The sequence below is a fragment of the Dermochelys coriacea genome, chromosome 10 (genome assembly GCF_009764565.3).
Source record: "Dermochelys coriacea isolate rDerCor1 chromosome 10, rDerCor1.pri.v4, whole genome shotgun sequence".
In the NCBI taxonomy this organism is placed as follows: Eukaryota; Metazoa; Chordata; order Testudines; family Dermochelyidae; genus Dermochelys; species Dermochelys coriacea.
Window position 1 is genome coordinate 23,162,463 of NC_050077.1, and position 23,218 is coordinate 23,185,680.

At 41.3% G+C, this 23,218-nt stretch overlaps 1 protein-coding gene across 2 annotated transcripts; it reads left to right on the top strand.

Moving 5' to 3' along the window:
* Positions 1-23,218, top strand: LITAF (lipopolysaccharide induced TNF factor). Of its 2 annotated transcripts, XM_038420483.2 has the most exons (5): positions 188-335; positions 13,701-13,838; positions 20,808-21,016; positions 21,433-21,589; positions 22,192-23,218. In XM_038420483.2, the coding sequence occupies exons 3-5, from the start codon at positions 20,824-20,826 to the stop codon at positions 22,298-22,300; spliced, it is 459 nt and encodes a 152-aa protein (XP_038276411.1). In that variant the 5' UTR covers positions 188-335; positions 13,701-13,838; positions 20,808-20,823; the 3' UTR covers positions 22,301-23,218. The 2 variants fall into 2 exon arrangements, with proteins under 2 accessions (XP_038276410.1, XP_038276411.1); XM_038420482.2 differs by lacking the exon at positions 13,701-13,838 and having other exon boundaries at positions 1-335.

Here is a 23,218-nt window from a genome sequence, read left to right on the forward strand (position 1 = left end):
CTGAGCTGGTGAGCTCGTTCCCAGCTGAAGGGTGAAGAGGGCCCGGCAGGGGGTGACCCCGGTGCGGGGGGGGCACGGGCCAAGGCGGGGAGGGTCACTCGTTGGGGCGGGGCCGCTCATTATCTCCCCGGAGCCCGGCTCGCCCCCTCCCCCAGCTGCGAGGCGGGGGAGGCGAGTGCGGCGCCGGCAAGAAGGGGCGGGAGCGAGGAGCGGCCCGGGAGGGTGTAGTTTTGTCTCAGCCAGTCCGGGCGCAGGGAAGCCGCAAAGTCGGGCCGGGAGTGCAGCGGGTCCAAGTCAGCCCGGGCGGCAGGCGGCCCCCAGACCCCGCGCAGGAGGTAAGGGCGGCGCTGCCTGCGGGGACGGGCTGCTCGGGGTCCCGCGCTCCCTCGGGTCCCTCCATGGGGAGGGGGCTGCCCCGGGCTCGGATTGCGGAGGAGCCCGGCGCCCCTTTCCTCTGCCGAAGGGGCCGCGTGGGGCGCTGGGCAGGGGCTCTCCTTGGGCCCGCTCGGAGATCGGCCGCGGTTCCGAGCCGGGGCCGACCTGGGCGCAGCCTCCCTGCTCTTTCTCTGCTTCCCACGAGGATCCCGGGGGTGGGGGTGGGGGTGCCCGCCCGCCTTGGGCGCTCGCCGCTCCTCTGCCCCGCGGCAGAGCCCGCTGGACACAGCGTCCAAACTAAGCCACGTGGGACCGCGTGACGCCGAGCCGGGCCGGGGGCCGGGGGCCGGGGGCGGCAGCCGCCCACCCCCCGCCACGTTCAGTCCCCGGGCTCCTCGGCCAGGCAGCGGCTTCCCCTCCTGACCGGGGCCCGCTCTCATAGACGGCCCAGGGCTCCCTAGCCACGTTTCCAGGCGCGCTCTGGGCTGCCTCAGCGGGGTGGTTTTAAATCTCTAGAGAAATCGGTTTGAACAGCGAAGGCCCCAGTTCCTCCCGCCCGTGTAAAGAAAAAGCGACTCCATAAGCTGTAAAGCACTAGAGGAGTGCATGGGGAAGAGTCGGTCTGTGCAATTGTATCTAACCGCAACCTTTCAGTTCTTTTTCTGCGGCTTGCATCCCTATTCAAGTAAAGTGGGCTGATCGGATGGTGTTTCTATTGTGTGACTTCCAGGATAGCCTGGGATCGAGCTGCTTGGAATTTGTGAAATCCGGTGAAGCGAGCTGTAGCTCACGAAAGCTTTTGCTCAAATAAATGTGTTAGTCTCTAAGGTGCCACAAGTCCTCCTTTTCTTTTTGCGAATACAGACTAAGACGGCTGCTACTCTGAAAGCTCAAAAAAAATGTTTCTCTGAAGTGAAACCAAAATTTTGAGGACGCTTAGTAACCCAGTTTGCCCAACATAGCTTCTGCAGTTGCAAAGTGTCTATTTTCTATAGATTTGTAATTTTGCAGAGTTACTCAGTTGTCTTTCCTCATCTTTATCTTTGTTAGCTCTGGAGCTGTAAACCTTTTGGTTTTACTTTTGGGGACGTATTGTAATACTTAGTTACTGCATCTGTTTAAAACTTTTTAACGTTTAGTTAGAAAACATTTAATGCTGGTAAGTGAAATTTTGACATGAGCTCTTCTATGGGGTTGTATATACTTAGATTATATCTGGATTAACTATTCCTAAAGAGTTAATTGGGATTAATTAATTCAATCTGAAATTCACACCCTAGTCTATACTGAATTAACTTCCTTGGATAAACCGTCCCTAAAACTGATGGCAGTGGAACACTGTTACAAATGATCAAAAGTGAAAGGGCGTATCTACACAGGGTAATGCAGGAAAGTTGAACCAAAAGTACATGAAACCCCTGGGTGGAGGCTTTCATTCAATTCACTAGTGGCCTTAATTCTCTTTCATTAGTGAACTGAAATCACTTTTCTGAATGAGTATCCACATGAGTTTAATGCAGTTTAACTAATGCACTTTAAATTCACACCTTCAGTTAATTTTTGCTTAACTTTCCTGAGTGTCTATGTATAGACAAAAGTAATAGCTTCCGCTCTTAGCCAATTATATTAAAATTCTTTATCCTCCTGGCAAATCTCAAAGTGGTGTTGCCTTTTTGCAGATAGAGTGCCACCCAGATCTGTCTCCAGCTAGATTTTGGAGGTGGTCTAGCTGGATATTAAAATTAGTAGTTTACAAAAAATTCTCAGATGATCTGCAGCCATGACCACAAATTCTGCCAGATAAGATGTACATTGTTTGTTAAATGTTCAGATCTTTTCTCAAAACCTATGCTACCAGGTTTTATGAAAAGGCACACTTTTATTTTAAAATGACACTGTCGCTCAAATATCTAATGTTAAATCTTGTCGGCCTATAACAGAGCTAGTTTTAAGATACAGAAAATTCTTTAAAAAAAATTCAAGGGTGAGCACTGATCATTTATTTAAAATATTTTTTGCTTGTGAAGTTTTATTGAAGAAAAATGTAAGACGGAATATAATTCCCAGAATATAATGTCAATTGGAAAAATTTCTTTCCTAGGACCCCTTATTTCAAAGTTCTGATCAGCTTCTGGAAGAAACTTGGCGCCATGCATGATAGAACCTTTATTCTCCAATAAACTTTTGAGGAATCTGCGATACTTAAGTTTTTTAAAAATTTCTATAAAAAAATTAGGGAAAAAGTTAAAGTAGGAAAAATCTTACTGTTCAGACAACCCGAAACTTGGTCTGGACAAATGATGTATTTAATTGCTTTCTGCTCTTCACTTAAAAATTCTCGGTTCAGTGGTGTACCAGTGCAATCTTGCTGTTAGGTCAAAATAATGACTTCTTGTCTCGGTTTCCTTGGAGCAGTTGTGTCTCATGCTGTGCTGTGTGGATAGAGCGCACACACAATTAGCCAAATGCACTTTCCGAACAACAGCATTGCCTCATTAGTGGAGAAGAGACCGAGTAGCAGTTTTGGTATATTTTGCTACACAAGTGCTAGGCAGATCATATCAGGATATTATGCGTGAGGGAAGGACAATCCATTTTTCTTCTAGGACAACCAGATTTGAGATCCCAGTTTGTATTGGACAAGTTTAGGATCAAAATTCCTTGTTTTTCCTAGGTCACTCTTCTGGGTTCTTGCTCACCAAGGAGGGTTGCCCCTATCCAGGTTTTCCCAGGATCATCCCCTTTTGAGGTAGCTGTCCCAGGAAATCTGTAGGGCTGCTGAGTAAACACTGCAAGTTGCCTAGTTTTATGGGTTCAGGATCATCCTGAATGTCCCTGTTTTTTGTACCTAAAAGATGGCAACCCTACCACCAAGTGTACAGATGAGTTATTTCTTTTTCTTTGTCCTTCAAAGCAGTGTCTACCTTTGTTCTGAGGTACAGGTTCATGGAAAATATATGCAGTAATAGATTACTCATAGTTTTAATTTGTCATCTAAAAGAAGACCCATTAGCAAGATGCTATTGTACACTACTGGTGACAACTTTCGCTTTTCCTCTGTAACAGTGCATTGTATGTATTTGAAGATTATACACTATATGCAGTGCTGATGTTTTTATAGGTCTGTTATGGGAACTTGAGTTGACTGGAAAAAGCGGATAACGTAAGGATTGATGTTGGATGCTATCTGTTACCAGAGAGAAGTGACAAAAATAAAATAATTTAACTTAAATCATCTACACTTCAAAAACAAAGCGGCCTTGAAAAGCCAGAAAAAAAGTGAGGCCTGTGAAAGATGGCATATGCTGTCAGTAAATACCACAAAGTACTTTACAGAACTACATACACGTACAAGAAAACTGTCACCCATTACTAGAATACACCAGCATGACTAGATGAAATGTGGCAGGTATTGTAACGGAGCCAGCGACCCCACACAGCTTAGGCACAAGAAGTGAGGAATACAATCTTCAGTTAAAGCAACAGGAGAACGTATGTGGGCAACCAGTAACTACCCATGTTTGGAGGATATTCTTGACCAGCTAGTATTTTGGAGTCTGTTAAAGGGTAGATTTTCTTTTCCTTAGATTTTTTTTTTAACATTATTTTTTCATTGTGCATATAAGAACAATCTCTTCTGGCACATGCTCTCATAGCAAACTTAAATTCATTCTATTTCTGAAGCTGAATTTCACACAATAAAAGTACAAGTAAATGCTTTCTTCCATTGGTCTTAGCAGAAGTTATTTTTTGGTCCTATTGGATTAATTCTGTATGACTAGAACTGTGTTTAAAAAAAACTGATACCTTTAAAAGTGATTATGGTAGATTATCTGCTTTATTCTCTTGTCCTGAAAGACACTAGTGTTGCTGTTAACTTTTTATTTAAAAAATCCCCATTAATGAAAGGTTGCAGTACTTGCAGATAGTTGAAAGCATGAAAAGAAATACATCCCCTCTTGTTTAATAGTAATGAGGAATCCTAGAGCATTATGGTTACAGGCTCGAGAATACTAATGCCACTATGCTGTAAAAATAGCCGTGATTGGGGACAGCTGGTAAAGGTACAGTAAATGTGCAGCTTTTCATTTTAGTCATCGGGGAACTTTTTGCTTCTATGGTGAAGAGAACAGTAGGCCAGGGTTTGTACAGACTCTGAGACCATGTCTACTGGTGTTGCAGTGCCACAGCTATGCCTCTGTAGAGTGGATGCAGACTATAGCGTAGAAGGGGGTTTTCCGTCACTGTAGGCACTCTGCCTTTCTGAGCAATGGTAGTTAGGTTGAAGGAAACATTCTTCTGTTGACCTGTTTGTATCTATGCTTCAGTGAGGCTGGCATAGTTACAGCACTTGGGTGTGGATTTATTTACACACATGAGCACAGTATTTATACTGACCTTAGTTTTTAAATGTAGACCAGGCTTGGTATTTACATGTACTGGTCTAGAAGCTAATTACCTTCCCTTCAGGAGGGATATGAATGCAGACTGATTTCTGCCATGATACCCTGCAACCATGCTATTATTTAATCAACTCAATTCTTGTAGGCAGTTGGGGAAAATCTACAAAACACACATTCCATTATCAAAAACATAGTAGTATGGAGATGGGTCCAATCACCTTGGCCCTTTGCTTGTCATTTTTCACTTAGTCTTTTTCTATTTATCTTTTAGATTGTGAGCTCTATGGAGTAGGAACCATCATCTATCTCTAGCATGTTGGGGGGGCGGGGTGTGTGTGTAATATCAAACCCAATTCTGTACATCTGTTCTAACACTGTAGATACTAAAGAAGAAAAGGAGTACTTGTGGCACCTTAGAGACTAACAAATTTATTAGAGCATAAGCTTTCGTGAGCTATAGCTCACTTCATCGGATGCATTTGGTGGAAAAAACAGAGGAGAGATTTATATACACACACACACACACACACACACACACAGAGAGAACATGAAACAATGGGTTTATCATACACACTGTAAGGAGAGTGATCGCTTAAGATAAGCCATCACCAGCAGCAGGGAGGGGAAAGGAGGAAAACCTTTCATGGTGACAAGCAGGTAGGCTAATTCCAGCAGTTAACAAGAATATCAGAGGAACAGTGGGGGGTGGGGTGGGAAGGAGAAATACCATGGGGAAATAGTTTTACTTTGTGTAATGACTCATCCATTCCCAGTCTCTATTCAAGCCTAAGTTAATTGTATCCAGTTTGCAAATTAATTCCAATTCAGCAGTCTCTCGTTGGAGTCTGTTTTTGAAGCTTTTTGGTTGAAGGATAGCCACTCTTAGGTCTGTGATCGAGTGACCAGAGAGACTGAAGTGTTCTCCAACTGGTTTTTGAATGTTATAATTCTTGACGTCTGATTTGTGTCCATTCATTCTTTTACGTAGAGACTGTCCAGTTTGGCCAATGTACATGGCAGAGGGGCATTGCTGGCACATGATGGCATATATCACATTGGTAGATGCGCAGGTGAACGAGCCTCTGATAGTGTGGCTGATGTGATTAGGCCCTATGATGGTGTCCCCTGAATAGATATGTGGACAGAGTTGGCAATGGGCTTTGTTGCAAGGATAGGTTCCTGGGTTAGTGGTTCTGTTGTGTGGTGTGTGGTTGCTGGTGAGTATTTGCTTCAGATTGGGGGGCTGTCTGTAAGCAAGGACTGGTCTGTCTCCCAAGATCTGTGAGAGTGATCGGTCGTCCTTCAGGATAGGTTGTAGATCCTTGATGATGCGTTGGAGAGGTTTTAGTTGGGGGCTGAAGGTAATGGCTAGTGGCGTTCTGTTGTTTTCTTTGTTGGGCCTGTCCTGTAGTAGGTGACTTCTGGGTACTCTTCTGGCTCTGTCAATCTGTTTCTTCATGTTCTGTGTGTGTGTGTGTGTGTGTGTGTGTGTGTGTGTGTGTGTGTATATAAATCTCTCCTCTGTTTTTTCCACCAAATGCATCCGATGAAGTGAGCTGTAGCTCACGAAAGCTTATGCTCTAATAAATGTGTTAGTCTCTAAGGTGCCACAAGTACTCCTTTTCTTCTTGCGAATACAGACTAACACGGCTGCTACTCTGAAAACTGTAGATACTGTAACAACAGCTGTATCTGAAGTTTTGTCTGCTGGTGTCTGAGGATGGCACATGTGGCATTTCTAAGAAAAGACACTACTGTAAATTCCTACCTGGAGCAAATACAAAACCACTTTCCTTAATAAGCCTTTCTCTCACAGTTTATTGAAAGAAGAAAACTGACTAGTGGTACCATCCTGAGTGATGTATGTTGGCGTGCTATCATTCTTCCACTGCTGCAGTTGGGTACATTATCCTGTATAACCAAGTTAAGGGAGCAAACTTGTGACAGATAAATATAGAATTTCTTTTAAATATTCCTATTTTGCTGAACTCTCCCGCAAGAGCAAGTAATCAGGAATATTTTAGAGAATTTCTTATCCTTGGAAGTGAGTGGAGTTCCATAATTGCCAGATAAATTTTCATGATAAACCATTGGCATAATTTGCATTACTTGAGAGAGCTTCTCTAACATAAGCCAAACATTAAAGCATGAAATGCTTTTTATTTGCTCAACCCTTTCTACACTGTGCCAAAATATGTTTAGACATCTTTAACTTATTGAGGAGATCTGGCTTGAGAGATGGGTATGTAGACATAAGGAAAATACTAAAGCAATACTTTAAATTCCTCCGGAATCCTGCTCCAGAAGCTTGAAGAAAGCAAATGGTTTATTTAAAACTAACAAAAATCTTCCACAAAATCGTTGTTCCCAATTTAACACTTCAGTCTGCGAACTCAGTCCAACTTCAAGAGCCATGTGCTAGGATGGTGTCGGATCTTATGAGCCAAGCAGGGTTGTGCTGGCTCTGGGAGACCTCCAAAAGTCATATTTCCTATGGAAGTGGTGGTGGTAGCACAATAGATGGCAAATCCTCCCACTGTCCTAGTATTGTGCCAGAGACACTAAACTGTGGAAAAGGACCCTTTTTCATATGACACAATAATAGCAAGTGGCAAGGACCTTTTACATATAAAGATGCCATGGTAACTATTCAAAGGGTGTTTTTATCACTTGTGTTGGCTGAATTCCAATTTGGGTAATTACATTTCTCTCCTGCTGTTTCAATTGGATTAAGATTATCTTTGCTTTTGTCTACGCTTTTAATGTTGACATATGCTGTGAAATTGCTGTATTACATGCCAGTGGTGGATGCAAGATACCTATTGATCGCTTATTTACCACAGGCGAATGCTGTGAGATTTAATGATAAAGTATTTATTTTGAGATCCTCTGATCTAGGTGCCTGTCTAGGTGCAAAGTAACTCATGGATGAAAATGATTGAACTGGTGACAGAATACTAGTAGATCATTTTAAAATCAAAAGCTTCTTTTTCTTATTGTGGTGCAGCATGTGACACTTACTGTTGTTGTCTGATACAGAACATTAATTCTTAGCAGACTTAATTGCTTGTCCAAAATCATGTTGCTCTTTAAGAAAGTTGCTTGAAATATGCTTGTGGGAAGTGTAGCTTTGCAAAATATCCACTTGGAAGTCACTTGCCTTAGCTTTCACAGAGCATACAACAAAGCCTTAGTCTGCTTTCTATTTTGGAACCGGAGATTTAATATGAAGGGGCTTGATTCTTGCTCAGGAAAATGTAAATATCAAAAACTAATTCCAGTATCAAGTGAAGTATTGGTATCTGTCTCACTTAGAGCTCCTTGCTTGTAATTGGTTGGTGGTTGTGTATTTTGCTGTTGTGTACATTTTAAATCAGGTCATGCTGAATATTGTTTGTATTTCCTCTTGTGAAATCCTGGAAAAATTAGGTCCAGTTATGAAATTGTATTTCCTCTTGGCATCCATGCAAGGGCCCAGAATCTCCGCTGTCCCATGTTTCCATGTGTGTCCCTGTACTAATGTAATTAGCTAATAGATGGCATAGCTTCCGGATTATCAGGGCCAATTTACAGTGCTCTGGTATAGGTTAGAGTAGTCTGGGAGGTACTAAACTTATGCTAGCTGGCAATGGACCTTATGAGCTTGTACTAGCTGGGTACAGTCTGAATGCCATCATCTCTGTCTATACTGAGAATAAGTAAGGGGGTGGTGACTGGGCCAATTACACTGGCTCTGCTCCACCAGAGAGCTTCCCCACCCCCCCTCGGGGCGGGGGGAGGATTCTTAGCTGGCCAGATCAGGCTACTCTCCATCCCACTTATGCAGCATGTGTGATTCCTAACTAATGCAAGTGACAGGAGAACTGGACCCACAAAATCTAAAGGCTGGATTTTTTCCTAGCACACCAAACTTTTATGCCAATGCAACTCAGTTGACTTCAATAGTAAATCTGAACTTACACCAGGGTCAGTGTAAAGTGAATCTGGCCATAGTGTTTAAGCCTATATATGCCCCCTCCCTGGTTTGTTTGGGCTTTGTATTTTGGAGTTTGTGTTCCCCACCTCCATCTTACTAAGAGATTATCTTCACTACTGTTCCTGTGGGAGAAATTCTACATAAGTTCTTTCTTTCATTCACCATACCTTTTGTTTCCTTCTAGTAAAGTTCACCTGGCCACAGCTTCTGTTTCCTTCCAGTTAGGATTTCCTGGCTGGCTGTGTGTAGTTTAAAGATTCCACCAGCGTTCTCGCGGTGCGTTTTTCCTAGGGTAGGAAATACTGTGCCCCTGCCCTGCCCACCATTCCCCCAAACAAAACAGTTCCTCCCACAGCTTTTTCTTCCTGTTTAACAAATGTGCAGTGATCTGCATGGGCCAAATTCCTTTACATCATTATGTGTACTTGAGTTTCTGTATGATACACACAGCAAGACAAAAAGAAAAGGAGTACTTGTGGCACCTTAGAGACAGATACAGCAAGACAGATATTCCTGTGGAATTCGAGTCTGTGGCTTGCCTTTTTTAATGCAACGAATAAAACATATTTAAGCAAAAGTCCACTAGGGGAGCCTGGATATTAAAATACACAAAAGGAACTTTTTTGAAGTGGTAATGAACAAAAGTATCTTCTTTTCCTGATTTTAAAATTGCACCAGCTTAATCTTAAAATACAGAGAGGGAATTTCAGGATGGCTGGCCCATATTGAATCAAGTACTGTGATCTGGAGCAGAGGGCCATTGGCTCTAATGGATTTTCAGATGGGGAGAGTTTTCCCTAGGGGAAGTACACTTATTTTACACAATCTGAAAAAGCAGCTTTTTATGCTCATAGACTTACAGACGGTAAGGTTAGAAGGGTCCATCATGATCAACTAGTCTGACCTTCTGTTCTTGCATTAATGGGAGAATCTTAAACCGATCTAAACACATCAGGCAGACTATTGCCAGCCTATCCTAGGTTCAGCAGAGGTGCCTGTTACTGTTCCCTGCATGCCATAATATGTGTCTCTTCCAAACCGTATGTAAGACACAACATTAAGCACATGCCTCATTTTGCTTTTGTCACTTTTTTTTGAACTGGCATGTTTGCAAGAATTCCTCTTAACAAACTAGACTGTGTGTATTCAGTTTCTCTTGAGCTGCATGTTTGATTAAGAGCTAGATCTGGTGAACTGTCCACAAGTGGAATGCATAGACTTCTGTAAAGGAAGTGTAGTCCTTCTCCGACTGCTTTCTGAGAAGTGTTTTTAAAAAACCAACCCAACAACTCCACGAAGTTGTCCGTTTCACGCAAAGACATGTAGAAAAGAAATTTAATAAAATCAGAATGTTGAATTGGACCTTATTACAGGAGAGCAGGAAACTGTATGAAAATTGGTCTTTTTCACAAAGAGAGAGTGTTGTTGTTTTCTATACCCTGCCATCAGCAGCAAGCAAGTCTGTGATCTGCGTTCCTTTATCTGAGAGCAACAACAAAATTAATGATCATAGAAGAATATCCTCCTAGACTTGTGTAAAAGGCTTCACTCCAGTTATGCACAGACACAAAGCAAGTTGCATGTCTACTCTCAAACAGAGGCTAAATATTATTGTACAGAGACCAATGATTTAAGAAATACAGGCTTTAGCTTGTTCTTAATCATCCATACTTTGATAGCAGTGTAATCTTTGGTCAAATCAGCTTTTACACACTATGGTCCAGTATATCTTTGGCATAACTGCAACAAAATAAGCTGGCATTTTTCCTCTTACCAATGTAATTACAGCAGTAGTTGGTGATTATGACCGTGCCCCTTCAAGATTGATGATTAGTACATTAAGCTTATGTAATTTTTCTAAAAATACATAACTTTAAAAAAAAAACCAAAAAACAACTTCATAGAACCCAATTTCTTGTTTGACTTGCGAACACAGCGCCGGGGAATAGTTGCATCCAAACATTGCAGCATTGTGTTAGACAAGAGCAGGAAGTGAAATAGTCTATAAACAAATACTGTAATTAGTTGCTGTTTTAAGTAAAAACACAAACAACCCCTAACCCAGAAATAATGGAGACTTTTTTTAAAGGTTGCATCAATTTTAACATTTTAAAATGTAAAAGACATTTAAAATATAAATATTGCTGTAATATGACAAATCCTTTAGCCACTTATTTGTTCATTAACTTTTTAAAAATCCCAATAAACCATGCTTCATAAATTTATTATCCTCTTTCCAGCTATTGAATTGTGTTGTTGAATCATTGTATAACATGTAATTGTTTAAATGTATACAGACTGAAACCAGATTGGGAAACCAGCCCAAACAATAATTATGGATAAAAGGTTAAGTCAATGACTCAGTTCTTCCTTTCCATTTCTGACCTGTTCCTCCCAGTCCTGAAACTAACCCTGTCTCTTGCAGCTTTTGGCTTCTACTACAATCAGTATTTGTATGCACCTCTGCACTTCCTGATTTTTCTCCCACTTTGATGTTGGCTCCCCACAGTACACATTTGAGTCCTGTCTTCACAGATACAAGGGTGCTTTTTTTTTTTCTTTCTTTCAGTGAGACACTCTGTCAATTCAGCCAAACATGATTAAGAAACCCTGGTAAGCTGTAGTGTGCATCCACTGCATAAGAAAAGTTTCTTTACCATGTGTTGGCTAACATGTTTACTTATACATAGTAAAATCTGAAGCTGTGTGTACATTACGGAGACTATACTGGCATGGCTATGTGGGCACAATCTCATAGCATATGCATCGTCTATACCAAGAGAAGAGTTTTTTCTGTCAGTGTAGGAACACCACTTCCCTAAAGAACGGAATGCTTATGTCAACCTAGCTGTGTCCACAGTGGGGGGTTAGGTTGGCATAGCTGTGTTGGTCTGTGTGTGTGTGTGTGTGTGTGTGTGTTGGGAGGTGGTTTCCCCACAGCCTTGACTGATGTACATGTAGCCATGTGGCACTAACTTTTAAGTGTAGACTAAGCCCAAGTGTGGACAAGGCAGTTTGTAGTCATGTGTTAGCAGGTCATGGTAAAAACTAGCCTACCACCAGGCTTTTTAGTGAAGACAAGGCCACAGGCTAATGTTGGAATTAAATGGCCATGCTGTATTTTAGGGGTGAGCATAGATTACAGGAGAGCCATTGTTTCAGACATGTTAAGACTTGTCTTTATGGTTCCTGTGCTACTTAAACTGTATCTATGTTGTGTACCTCCTCCTCCCTCTCTCCAGGAGTGATCATACCCTTTGCTTTGTTCTCCACTAGGATTTTACAACTTAGAACTAGATCAGGTTAGCAACTTAAAAAAACAAAACCTACACCTTTTCTTAATCAATATAAATGCATGTAGTTAGTGTTACAAAAACTATGTAGACAAAGCCTCCCTCTCCACTTTAATGAGGATTCAGAGGGCTTTCTAATTGTTAAGCGCGCGCACACAGTATTTTTAATTTGTGTTGGTGTATCTAAGCATACTGTTGCTGAGTTTCACTCCACTCTGCACAGATGCCTTTCAGTCAACTCATAGTTTCCAAGTTTTATCCTGAGGACTTTTTGTATCGGTTATAAATCCTTGATAAACTTGATCTGGTGGAAATGTTGACAGAATCTGGACTTCAGCAATAAATCCTTAGTTAGTAAATTATGGCTCTTTTGGGATAATTTTCCCCTAAAGGTTTTAATGTCTCCAATAGCTAGACAGCTAGGTTGTGTAACCAGGTGGTTCACATCTCTGTGAGGTGTGGCCAGCAGAATCTCTCGCTTGTTAAAGTCAGCAGTTTCAGATTAGGATGTGAATTTGAACCCTGTTCTTGGTTTAAGATTGCATGGGTTTATATCCTGGGAACTTGCTTTGAGATTCTGGGTTTGCATGAATTCAAACCTCCAACCTAACTCAGCTGAAAATACCACCTTATTTAGCAGGAAGGAGAATCATAACGACTCAGGATTTGTCTGGTTTTGAATTGTTTCAAACTGTTTCCAGCCACAGATGCATCATCACCAGGCTTGAGTATGGTTATGAAAGTTTCACAACCTCCATTCATACTCGTCATGGGACAGGAGTATCTTTGTGTGTCACTCCCTGGAGTAGGATTTGTTACTTGACATTCAGTTGTTTATATATAAGGTAGTAGCTAATAGGAATGAGCGTCACTTTTAGTTTGAGTGGAGCTACTCATTGGTGTTGTGGTTTAACTGCCTGGCTTACCCCTCAATTCAGTGACTTTTTTGTGCTGTGCAGAGGAACAAATCTGTAGTGGGAGCCTGTCTGGGTGGAAAGACTTAAAGGGATGCTGCCTCCTCCCCATAAATGATCTTTTTCCTCTCCAAAAGACATGGAGGGATCTGGGCCTGGGGGAAAATGGGCAGGGCTGGGGAGCCGGAGCAGCACTGAGTAGCTGATTCCTAAAATAAAATTGACAAGGAAAGTTGGAGTAGGTGGATTTTATGCTGCCCTACTAACTCTCCACTGAGCACTCAGTGATTCATCTCCATGAAGTAACACAGCATATTTGGGTGCAGTGAGTCAATAGCACTGTGACCAGGGGAGGGAGACTGCAGACAATTATGAAGGGATGGAGGTCAGAATCTTTGGCCCTGGCCTCCTACCCATGGTTCCATAGCTTGGAAGCTGAGGAGAAGTGATAGCCTGCACAAAGGAGCTACAGTTTGTCCTTTATTTTGTGCCACTGATATAAGGGCATATGTGTAAAAAATGTATTAAAGTGGAAGAGAACTGTCTGCATCAGTGTGAAAGTAGATCCAGTCTTACATTTAGTCTGTATGCTACTGTTAGAATATTTTTGTATATTCTGGTTTTGTATCGTTTAATGTAGCTTAATTATTTGCATACACAACTTAAAAATAGCTCTGTGGGGCACTGTACTTAACTGATACCTTTCAACTGCCGCCTCTATCCTTTGCCATTTATATAGTCTATTGCCTTTCACCACCACCTTTGCTATCTGAATCATTATACGGAAAGAGCTTTTCTTGAGGACTGGGAGACAGGACTCAAGTTCTATTTCAACCTCTGCCATCCATTCATCACTGAGCCTGCATATTTCTTTCAGGTAAGCAATTTCTCTTTGAATTAAATGAATGGCTCACTTCATATATCCCAACTCTGTCCATTAAAATGCTGCTAAAAACTCAAGTCCTGCCTGCTCTGAATGATGCTTAAGATCTCATGGTACTTCTAAATTGGGGCTTACCGTGGTATTTCTGGCCAAAATTTCTTCTGCTTTCCAAACTTGGGCAATGTTTTTACTGTTGCCGTTCACTCCACAAATGGGTGAATGTCCGTGATATGTTATATGTAAATAGCAGTAAAAGCATGTCGAGTTCCAAGATCTAAGCTATGGTATATAAATGTAAAATGTTTTGGGTGAATGAATGGAAACCTGAGTAAAATATTGGGACATTTGTCGGGGCATTAAAAATTAATCTTTTTATAGAGAATATCCTTATTTAAACTAAATAGGTTATCATGATTTCAAATATATTTTAAATGTAAACCTATGTTAATGCATAATCTTAGTGTAATTTGTTCTTCAGTCATTAATCCAGTCCATATAGGGTCATCACTTTGAGTTCTCCTTTCTAGTCCGTTCCTTGGAAACTCTACAGTTTCCTTTCGAATGACCTCTATCCATCTAGTTTTAGGTCTTCCAACTCTTCTCTTCTCAGCATAACAGCCTGTTTTCTATTTATTCTTTCTTTTCACATGCCCAAACCATCTAACCCTGGATTCCCTCAGTTTTTCTATAATTGGTACCACCTTCACACTTCCCCCTAATGTTTGTTCTGAACATAGTACATCCCTGTAACCCTAGGCATCTGTCTTAACATTTCCACTGTACTCCAGATCTGATCCTGACTCTTCTCAGTGCCCAGCATTCAGTGCCATACCAAAGTGCAGGCCTAATTACTGTCTTGTAAATCTTTCTTTCTTCAGTTTGATTTGGCATTCTTCTATTACTTCTCTCCATTTAGTCCATGTCTTTCCTGTGCTGCTCATAAGTTTGTCATTGAGTTCACCATTATTGTGTACTATGGAACATGGGTACTTAAACTTCTATGCTTTCTGGTAATGGCTGCTCCCTCCCTCCCCATGACTTACCCACCAGGAAGACCATGAGAGTATTATCGAATCTACAGACCATATACTTTTTTTTATTATTATTATTAATTAATTTTTATTTTTTTTTATTTCTGTTAGTTCTTGTGCCATTTCTTTCAAGTATACACCTGCATCTCTAATTCTTCTTCCCTTTCCTTTTTGCTCTCCTCCTCAGGAACTCTACACCATCGGCATCAAGGTGCCATTCTCTAGATGTTTTCTGTAAGGGTGTTGCACAGCAATGTGAACAAAAATGGGCTTAGTGCCAAGCCTTGATGTACTCCAACTCTTACTAGTAACTGTTCAGTTTCTCCACATGGTTTTTTAACTATGGTGAAAGCACCCGTATACATGTCCTGGACATGTCTGATATAGTCTTCAGGCATCCATTTCATTCTCGTACACCATCAGATGACTTCCCTCAAATGTGGTCATAAGTGTTTTCAAGATTGAATGCTATGTGCAGGGTTTTCCTCTTTTCTCTGTTCTTTCGCAACAATCTTAATGCAAAAATAGCATCCATTATGGACTTGCCTGTTGCATATCCTGACTCATTGTCACTGATCTCACTTCTCTTCATAGTCTCTTCTCAATAACTTTATTCCAGATCTTCATTGTATGGCTCATGAGATCATGATGTGGTGGTACCACAGTCTTGTATGTCTCTTGTTCTCTAATATTTTTCACCAGGCATCTTCAGTCCTCATGATATTAAACAGTTGTAAATGTGTTCACTATTTGCTGCAAGAACTTCTACTACTACTGGTATGCCACCAGGGACGAGAGGTTTTCTTATTTTTCATGTTGCTCCGTGCCTTTGCAATGTCTTCTCCTAGGACTGATGCCAGACCCTGGTTTGGTTTTATCATTCGGCAGGAGTCTCTTCATACATAACCTTTTAAAGTAACTTCTCCACTGTTCCTTAATCTGGTTCTCATTGAGCATGTTTCCACTTTCATCAGCAATGACTTTGAGATCAATGTCTTTAGTTCTCTTATTGCAGGTCTTTGCTATTGTAAATATTTTTCTCGCCCTATATGGTATGCTATAATCTATTAACATTTAAATAAAATATTAAGCAGTACATGATTGCTGCTGATCTTTTAAAGAAAGTCAAACCACTGAGCTGGTGGCAGTCACTGGCTAAGCACCTGGAACCAGACTTTGTTGAATCTAGGTCCATGGCTTGGAGGCCTCTAAGTGCTATGATGATACAGAAAGGGAAGCTGTATAGAGTATCCACAGTCAGGATATATTAATTTGCTTGTTCACCATATATTTTTATCTTGAGGTTGGTGATATCAAATCTCTTACAAACCTGATCCACTTAAAAAAAAAATCCCTATATTACTTCATCTGGGCTCTGTTATGCTACATAATTATAGCATCTGAACAATGCAACTTCTGACTGTGTATTATCGCATTGATTTTCTTGGGCTGTTGCATCTATCTTGTGCAGAATTTTAGCCAGAATTTCATTACCAACTTCCTGTAGTTTGATCAATATAAGGAGGCTGAATTATTTGTAACATGGATAGTTTTGTCCCTATGGTTTCGATCAAATAAACGCAAGATCTGAATTAAGTGTAGGCATATCTGTACTACTTAGAGCCTCAATTTACCTATTTGTAAAATGACTATAATGTCACAGGTGCTATGAGATGTAATGTTTGTAAAAGTACTCTAAGACCTTTGGATAAAATGCCTTCGTAAAAGCCAAGTATTTAGCATTATCTCTGGATGAAGCATACTGTTAATCCTTAGGTAGCTAATTGGTAGCTTGTTTGGTTTATATCCTGATAATGTGTCTCAATGAATTGTGTTAACACCATTTTGTGTTTTTGAGCATTGGGTTAAATTGATCACCGAGTTTGAAGGCAATCTCACTTCCAAAAGTCGCACAGTTGGCTGGCCGTGTAAAAGGGACCATACTGCATTGACTGAGTTAGGTTACTGCAGGTGTACAGACTCTTCATGTGGGTTTTGAAGAGGATTCAGGATTTGCAAGTGTTTAACCAAATATTAGAAAAATCAATTAATAGAATATATCACACAGGACAATGTTAAAACTTAAAATAAATCTGAAACTGAGTATTAATGAAATAGAAAAACTTCCAGATTGACCAGCCACCCAGTTCAGTTTCTAACAATCCTCCTTAGTAGTAGAATCTCTTACTCAAATATTGAGGTCCTAAATTTCAAGGTATTGCTTCTAGTTACTGGCTTTTCACATATGCTATAGGACAGGGGTGGGCAAACTATGGCCCGGGGGCTGCATCCGGCCTTCCAGACGTTTTAATCTGGCCCTCAAGCTCCCGCTGTGGAGCGGGGTTTGGGGTTTGCTCCACTTTGGCGCTCCAGCTGGGGAGCAGGGTAGGGGTCTTGCCCCATTCTGTGTGGCTCCCAGAAGCAGTAGCATGCCCCCCTCGGGCTGCTATGTATAGGGGCAGCTATGTGTAGGGGCAGCCAGGGAGCTTCACACACATCCCCCGCCCCAAGCACCACCCCCGCAGCTCCCATTGGCTGGGAACTGTGGCCAATGGGAGGTGCAGGGGTGGTGTCTGCGGACAGGGCAGCGTGTGCCTCCACATAGGAGCTGGAGGGGGTCATGCCACTGCTTCTGGGAGCTGCTTGAAGTAAGCGCCCTCCAGAGCCTGCACCGCTGACCCTCTCCTGCATCCCTGCCCTAGCCCTAATCACCCTCCTGTCCTCTGAACCCCTTGGTCCCAGCCTGGAGCACTCTCCTGCACCCCAGACCCCTCACCCCCTGCCCCACTCCAGAGCCTGCACCCCAACCCCCAATTTCTTGAGCATTCATGGCCCGCAATACAATTTCCATACCCAGATGTGGCCCTCAGGCCAAAAAGTTTGCCCACCCTTGCTATAGGAGAAACCTTAGTGGATCTGAAAGACTATTTTCTGAGGAATGTATGTATGGCTTCTAGATTTCTCAGTTACACCTACCTCACCTACTAAAGACATGCTATACCACATGTTTTGTACCATATCCAGACATGTTATACCACATCCATGTGAAACTGATGAATGCTTTTACTGATATGAGGCCATGTGAACTGGTGAACAGCAATGATAGGGAAAATCATAATGTCCAGCTTCCATCGAAGTCAAGCTTAATGAATAAACCCCAAGAAATGGATGCCCATCAGATTTCGTTCTGTTTATAGTCTGTCCCTTCAAACTTTATTCATATCGGTTTTTACTACCATGATGATGATTTTTGTTGCAGTTAGGCAAGCATTCAAAAATACATTGGTTTAACTAAAGATGTATGGCTTTTTGTTTAATTAAATCTGTTAATAAAACCACTGCAACACTGTTCACAACAGTGGGTGGACACTTTTTTTTTTTTTTTTTTAAATGAAGCCCATTTGCTACAAGGTTTAAATCAAATTGAATGCGCAGTCAGGGTTTTTCACCAGTTTTTTTTATTACATTGTTCTTTTAAACCAAAGCAATTTTTAAACTTTAATTTAAAGTTGAATATAGACAAGGCCCCTGAAAGACTAAAGGGGGAGCAGATTCTGTTTATGTATCTAAAGCCCCAGTAATGGGCAACAGTAAACAGAATAAGAACATAACACTTAAATGTCATTGGTGTGCATTTACACATGAAGGAAGAGCTGTTCCTGAGAAACTCCATATGTGAACGCTCTTCTGGAATAAGGGAGGCCTTGTTTCTGTTTAACTTAACCCACAAAGTGTGTTAAGGGTTTGTTCAATCCAAAACTGGTGTTGATTTTTCTTTCCAGAGAGACTCTTTGTATGCTCTTTTTGGATAATAAGCTTCCCCCCAAAATACAAATAGCTTTTAAAATGTTGTAATTCAGGAAGGTTGTATAGGATCTGATTTTAACATGACTTGAATTGGCTTGATTTTGAACAGCAGTTAGTTAAAACCTCTCCCTATCCTTCCTACGCACTCCCACTTACCCTCATCTTCGTTTCTCACAATCAAGCTTCCGCTCCCACTTCTGGATTTTGAAGCATTTAAAGTATGTGTAGTTGCTTTAGGCCTTCCTGGCCTTTAAGAAAAAAGGGAAAATTAAAACAAATCTTTACGTGTCATTGGTGTCCTTGAACTTGCATGCAATGTGTAAGTAGTGCCGAGCATTGGTAGACTGTATCAGTAATCCATGTGACAGCCCAATCTAGTTCGAGCTAAAATGGAATATTGAAAAAGTGCTGTTGAAACTGTTGCCATGAGCTCAGAGTTCTAATTAGCATCTAATCATGGTTTGTATTAATGTCAGATACTTTATCGACTTTTTTCAGTTAATATCAGATTATCTGACTCACCAATTTCAGCAGTAGGAAAGTCTCTTAGCAGCAGTCAGTTGTATGAGGCCATTGGGATTTCAAATAGTTTTAAGCCCCAATCCAGCAGTGAGCTCTGTGTGGGCACAGGGATCTGTCTCCATGGAGCTTGTTGTGGATTGGGGCCTTAATTTATTCAGAAGGTCCAGAAATTATCAACTTTTGAAATGGTCCATATAAAATTTTTTCCCTCAAAAAACACAAGTGTAAAATTCTTAAATTATAGTTCGATAGAGCTGAATGAAAAATATTTTATCCACACAAATATTGGGCAGGAAATGGAAAAATCCTTGGCCACACAAAGATGCTACAAAGCTGTCTCTCATGACACATTACCAAAGAGGGTGATCATCCTTTCCCCTTCTTGAAATCAAATTAAGTGTTATGCAACTTGGCCTATGGCTCAACTTAAATTACTACAGTGCCACAGCTGCAGTGCTTCAGTGTAGACACTCAGTACAGCAACTCGGAACAAATATAGACTAGAAGGCTGTTATAGCTGGGATGTTTGGTGTAATAAATGAGTCTTCAGAAACCTTTGGGAGGAGAAGAGGGACGACTTAAAATTTAGGCTTTGTCTACACTAGCACTTTGATTGGCAAAACTGTTCATTGGTTAGGGATGTGGAGGAAAAAACACCCCCCCCCAACTAATGCATGTTTCACTGACAAAACAGCCAGTGTGGACAGCACTACGTTGATGGGAGAGCGTCTCTAGCCGACATAGCTAGACACTGCTCATTGGGGGTGGTTTAATTATGCTGGCAGGAGAGCTCTCTCCTGACTGCGCAGCTACCCAAGAGGCCTTGCAGCTGTAAGTCTAATAGTGTAGACATAGCCTTAGTGTAGGGCCAGCATGAAAAGAAGGGTGTGTGGGTGTTTGTGAGGGGGTGTTATTGTGTACAGGGAAATAACAATTCCACATTGATGTCATAAATTTATTTTTATGACTATCTGTTCCTATGGATATGATTGTTATAATTTCATCATCATTTTCAGTACAAAACCCAAGAGATGGAGATAGGTTGAGTGAAAAAACTTTTTGCTTTGGCAAACAGCAAGTGTGGTAAAATTGAAAACCCATGAAAGGTCAAGGATCATATTTTAAACATGATTTTAATGAAGCAGCCCTGGGATTGAGTTTAAATCCAGAATCCTAAGCAAGTCTTTGGTGGTTGATTGTTAACAGTTGTAGATGGTATGTAGTACCCTGCAGGGTTTGAGCTCCAAATAAGAGAAACTACAGGAGATGGAGACGGGTTGCTAGTCTGCTATGTTAGTAAAAATGCTGGATCTGCCTCTTACAGCATCTTCAATTAAAAAAGAAGGAAGGCTGGGGAAAAACTGTAAAATTATTCTGCAAATAGGGTTTTTGAATGAGGAGAGGCACTGCATTAAAAAAACTATAAAGAACCATTTAAAAATCTTTTAAAAATAAGACAACAAACAAAAAAAACTCTGATCAGACTTATTACTCTGATTATAATGTTTGTTTGCCAGCCAGCCACCTTCTGACTTGTTATCTGAATGCACCATGCACTGTAACTTCTGTTCCCTGAACAGCTTGTACATTGTCTGTTTTCCAGCTTTGTTTTAGACACAATGTCTGCTCCAGCATCCCATCCACCAGCTCCCAGTGGCTACCCAATCCCATCAGCACCCCCTACATATGAAGAGACAACAGGAATAAACACTTACCCTCCTTACCCTGCCCCGGAATCTGGGCATGGACCGAACATGAAGAGTATGAATCCTCCTCCATATCTTTCACAACCTGTCCCAGCTCCTAATCCAAGTAAGTCTGAAATACTGTTCAGTGTTTTATATCTGTAGTTTCCACTGGGACCCTAATCAAGTTGCCATACAGACATGTAGCAACCATGATGCAGAGAGATTCCTCCTTAGCCACAAGACTTCATATTTGTCCCACTATGTACGCTACATGGAACTAGATTAAAGTGAATCTTACATGTTTTCAAGGTATCACTTATAACTGCCTCATCTGGCTTTCTACTGCTTAGAAGCCAGGTTTATTCCTAAATCATGATACTTTTCCATTGATTTGCAGTAGTGTGGTTTCCTTTTATCTTGTAATTTAGTGTGTCCTCAGCACTGATTGTATTTTAATGCACAGTGTTTTGGTTTAGACATGAAATTTTCTCTTGTTACACCTGGGGTAAACAGTGCCTTTCTCTTTGTTTGTTTGCCCAGTTACAGTTCAGACTGTGTATGTGCAGCAGCCGGTAACATTTTATGATCGTCCAGTTCAGATGTGCTGCCCCTCCTGCAACAAGATGATAGTGACACGTCTCTCGCACAGTGCAGGAGCGCTGACCTGGCTGTCGTGTGGCAGCCTCTGCCTGCTGGGGTATGTTGAGATAACATGTAATGCTCTCATTTGTGATTCTCTCCACCCATGTCATTTCCGTAGCTCAAAGAACAGCTGGGGAGCTGAGCTCAAAAAGGGGTGGAGCCTATGCCTTTTATTACTCTCCCTCAGCCTGAGAAGGAAACTCCCAGTCTTTTTTATTAAAATATAAACATAAAACCTCTTAAACAAGCTAATTATGCAGAAATAAGTTTCCACTGAATGTATGTAAATCCAAACCCTCCCACTGACCAACCATTCAGAATCCCTTTGACCTTTAACACGAGGGATGAGAAAATCCTGGGCGTAACTGTCAGCAGCTTTCGTAGATTTATGGTCTTTCCATCCATACCTGCTGGGTTTGGTTAGCTACTCTTCCTGTGAATGGGACACCTCAGGGTCTCAGTGGCTTTCACCAATGCAACCCTTGCAGGGTTCACAAGCCCTGCTTAAAAAACAGAGTGAAGTACAGTTCCAAACTCTGCACTGCTCTTTCTAGTGCTGCACTATCCCATTTTCATTTTGGCATCTACGGTACCTGGGAAGGATGTTACTTGCTATGAATTAAAGGCAGAATGAAGGATGCTGTTTTATCTTTGCAGGTGCATAGCCGGTTGCTGTTTCATCCCCTTCTGTGTTGATGCCCTCCAGGATGTGGATCACTATTGTCCAAGCTGCCAAGCCCTCCTTGGTACCTACAAACGTTTGTAGGCAATATCAAATATTGAGTGAAGATGGATGTCCAAGATGGTTCAGCACCTTTTCAAGCTCTTTCTGAACTTCATGAAGATCTCTGTGCATTGTCATTGTGAATGGATCAAGATATATCTCACTATATTGTTTTAATAATAAGAATCTACTTAGGGAGACTCAGGACTGGTAACGGGATATAGTCTGTCACTTCACAGGCCACTTATTCAAGTTGATAGTGACCAAATGTTGTCTCTCTATGGTTTATGCAAAATAGCTGATGGTTTGGGTCTGGTTAATATTAGAAAGCTCCCTGTGTGGATTGGCACCTGCGTCACAGAGACCAAGCTCTGAACTGGCATGCAGACAAACCTACTTTCTCCTGCCTACAAGAGGTGCCTCTGAAAAAGCATTGAAGCCGGTTGGCAGGGGACTGCGTATGATGGTCCTATTCTGGGGCTAAAAAAGGACTCTGGTCTCCAGAGTAGTCAATCTGGCACCCTTTACGTGCACTAAAATTCACTTTAAATTTGTTTTAAAAATTGCCTTTAAAAGAAACAGAACCAAAAATAGCCTGAAGTTTGGCTTTTCCCTTAGGCTGCTTTACCAAATCCAGCCCGCTCAGGTTACCACGTCAGATGACTTCTCAACATGGTCTCCCAGTTTCCTTGCTGTTTGTGAGTTCAGTCAGACCATTAGCACTGCACAGAGTATTTTTGTGCAGAATTGTTTTATAAATATATATATATATATTTTTTTTTTTTTTACTGCTGAGTTATAAATCTGTGAAAATAGCTTTCTAATAGAAATGCTGATAAAGCCATGGCTATCAGTGTTTTTCCTATAATATAATTACATGAGCCAAATTTCAATTCTAAAAAAAACCCTTGGGCCTTTTAGTTTTATAAAGCTTGGATTCCATCTGCATAAATTTTTTTT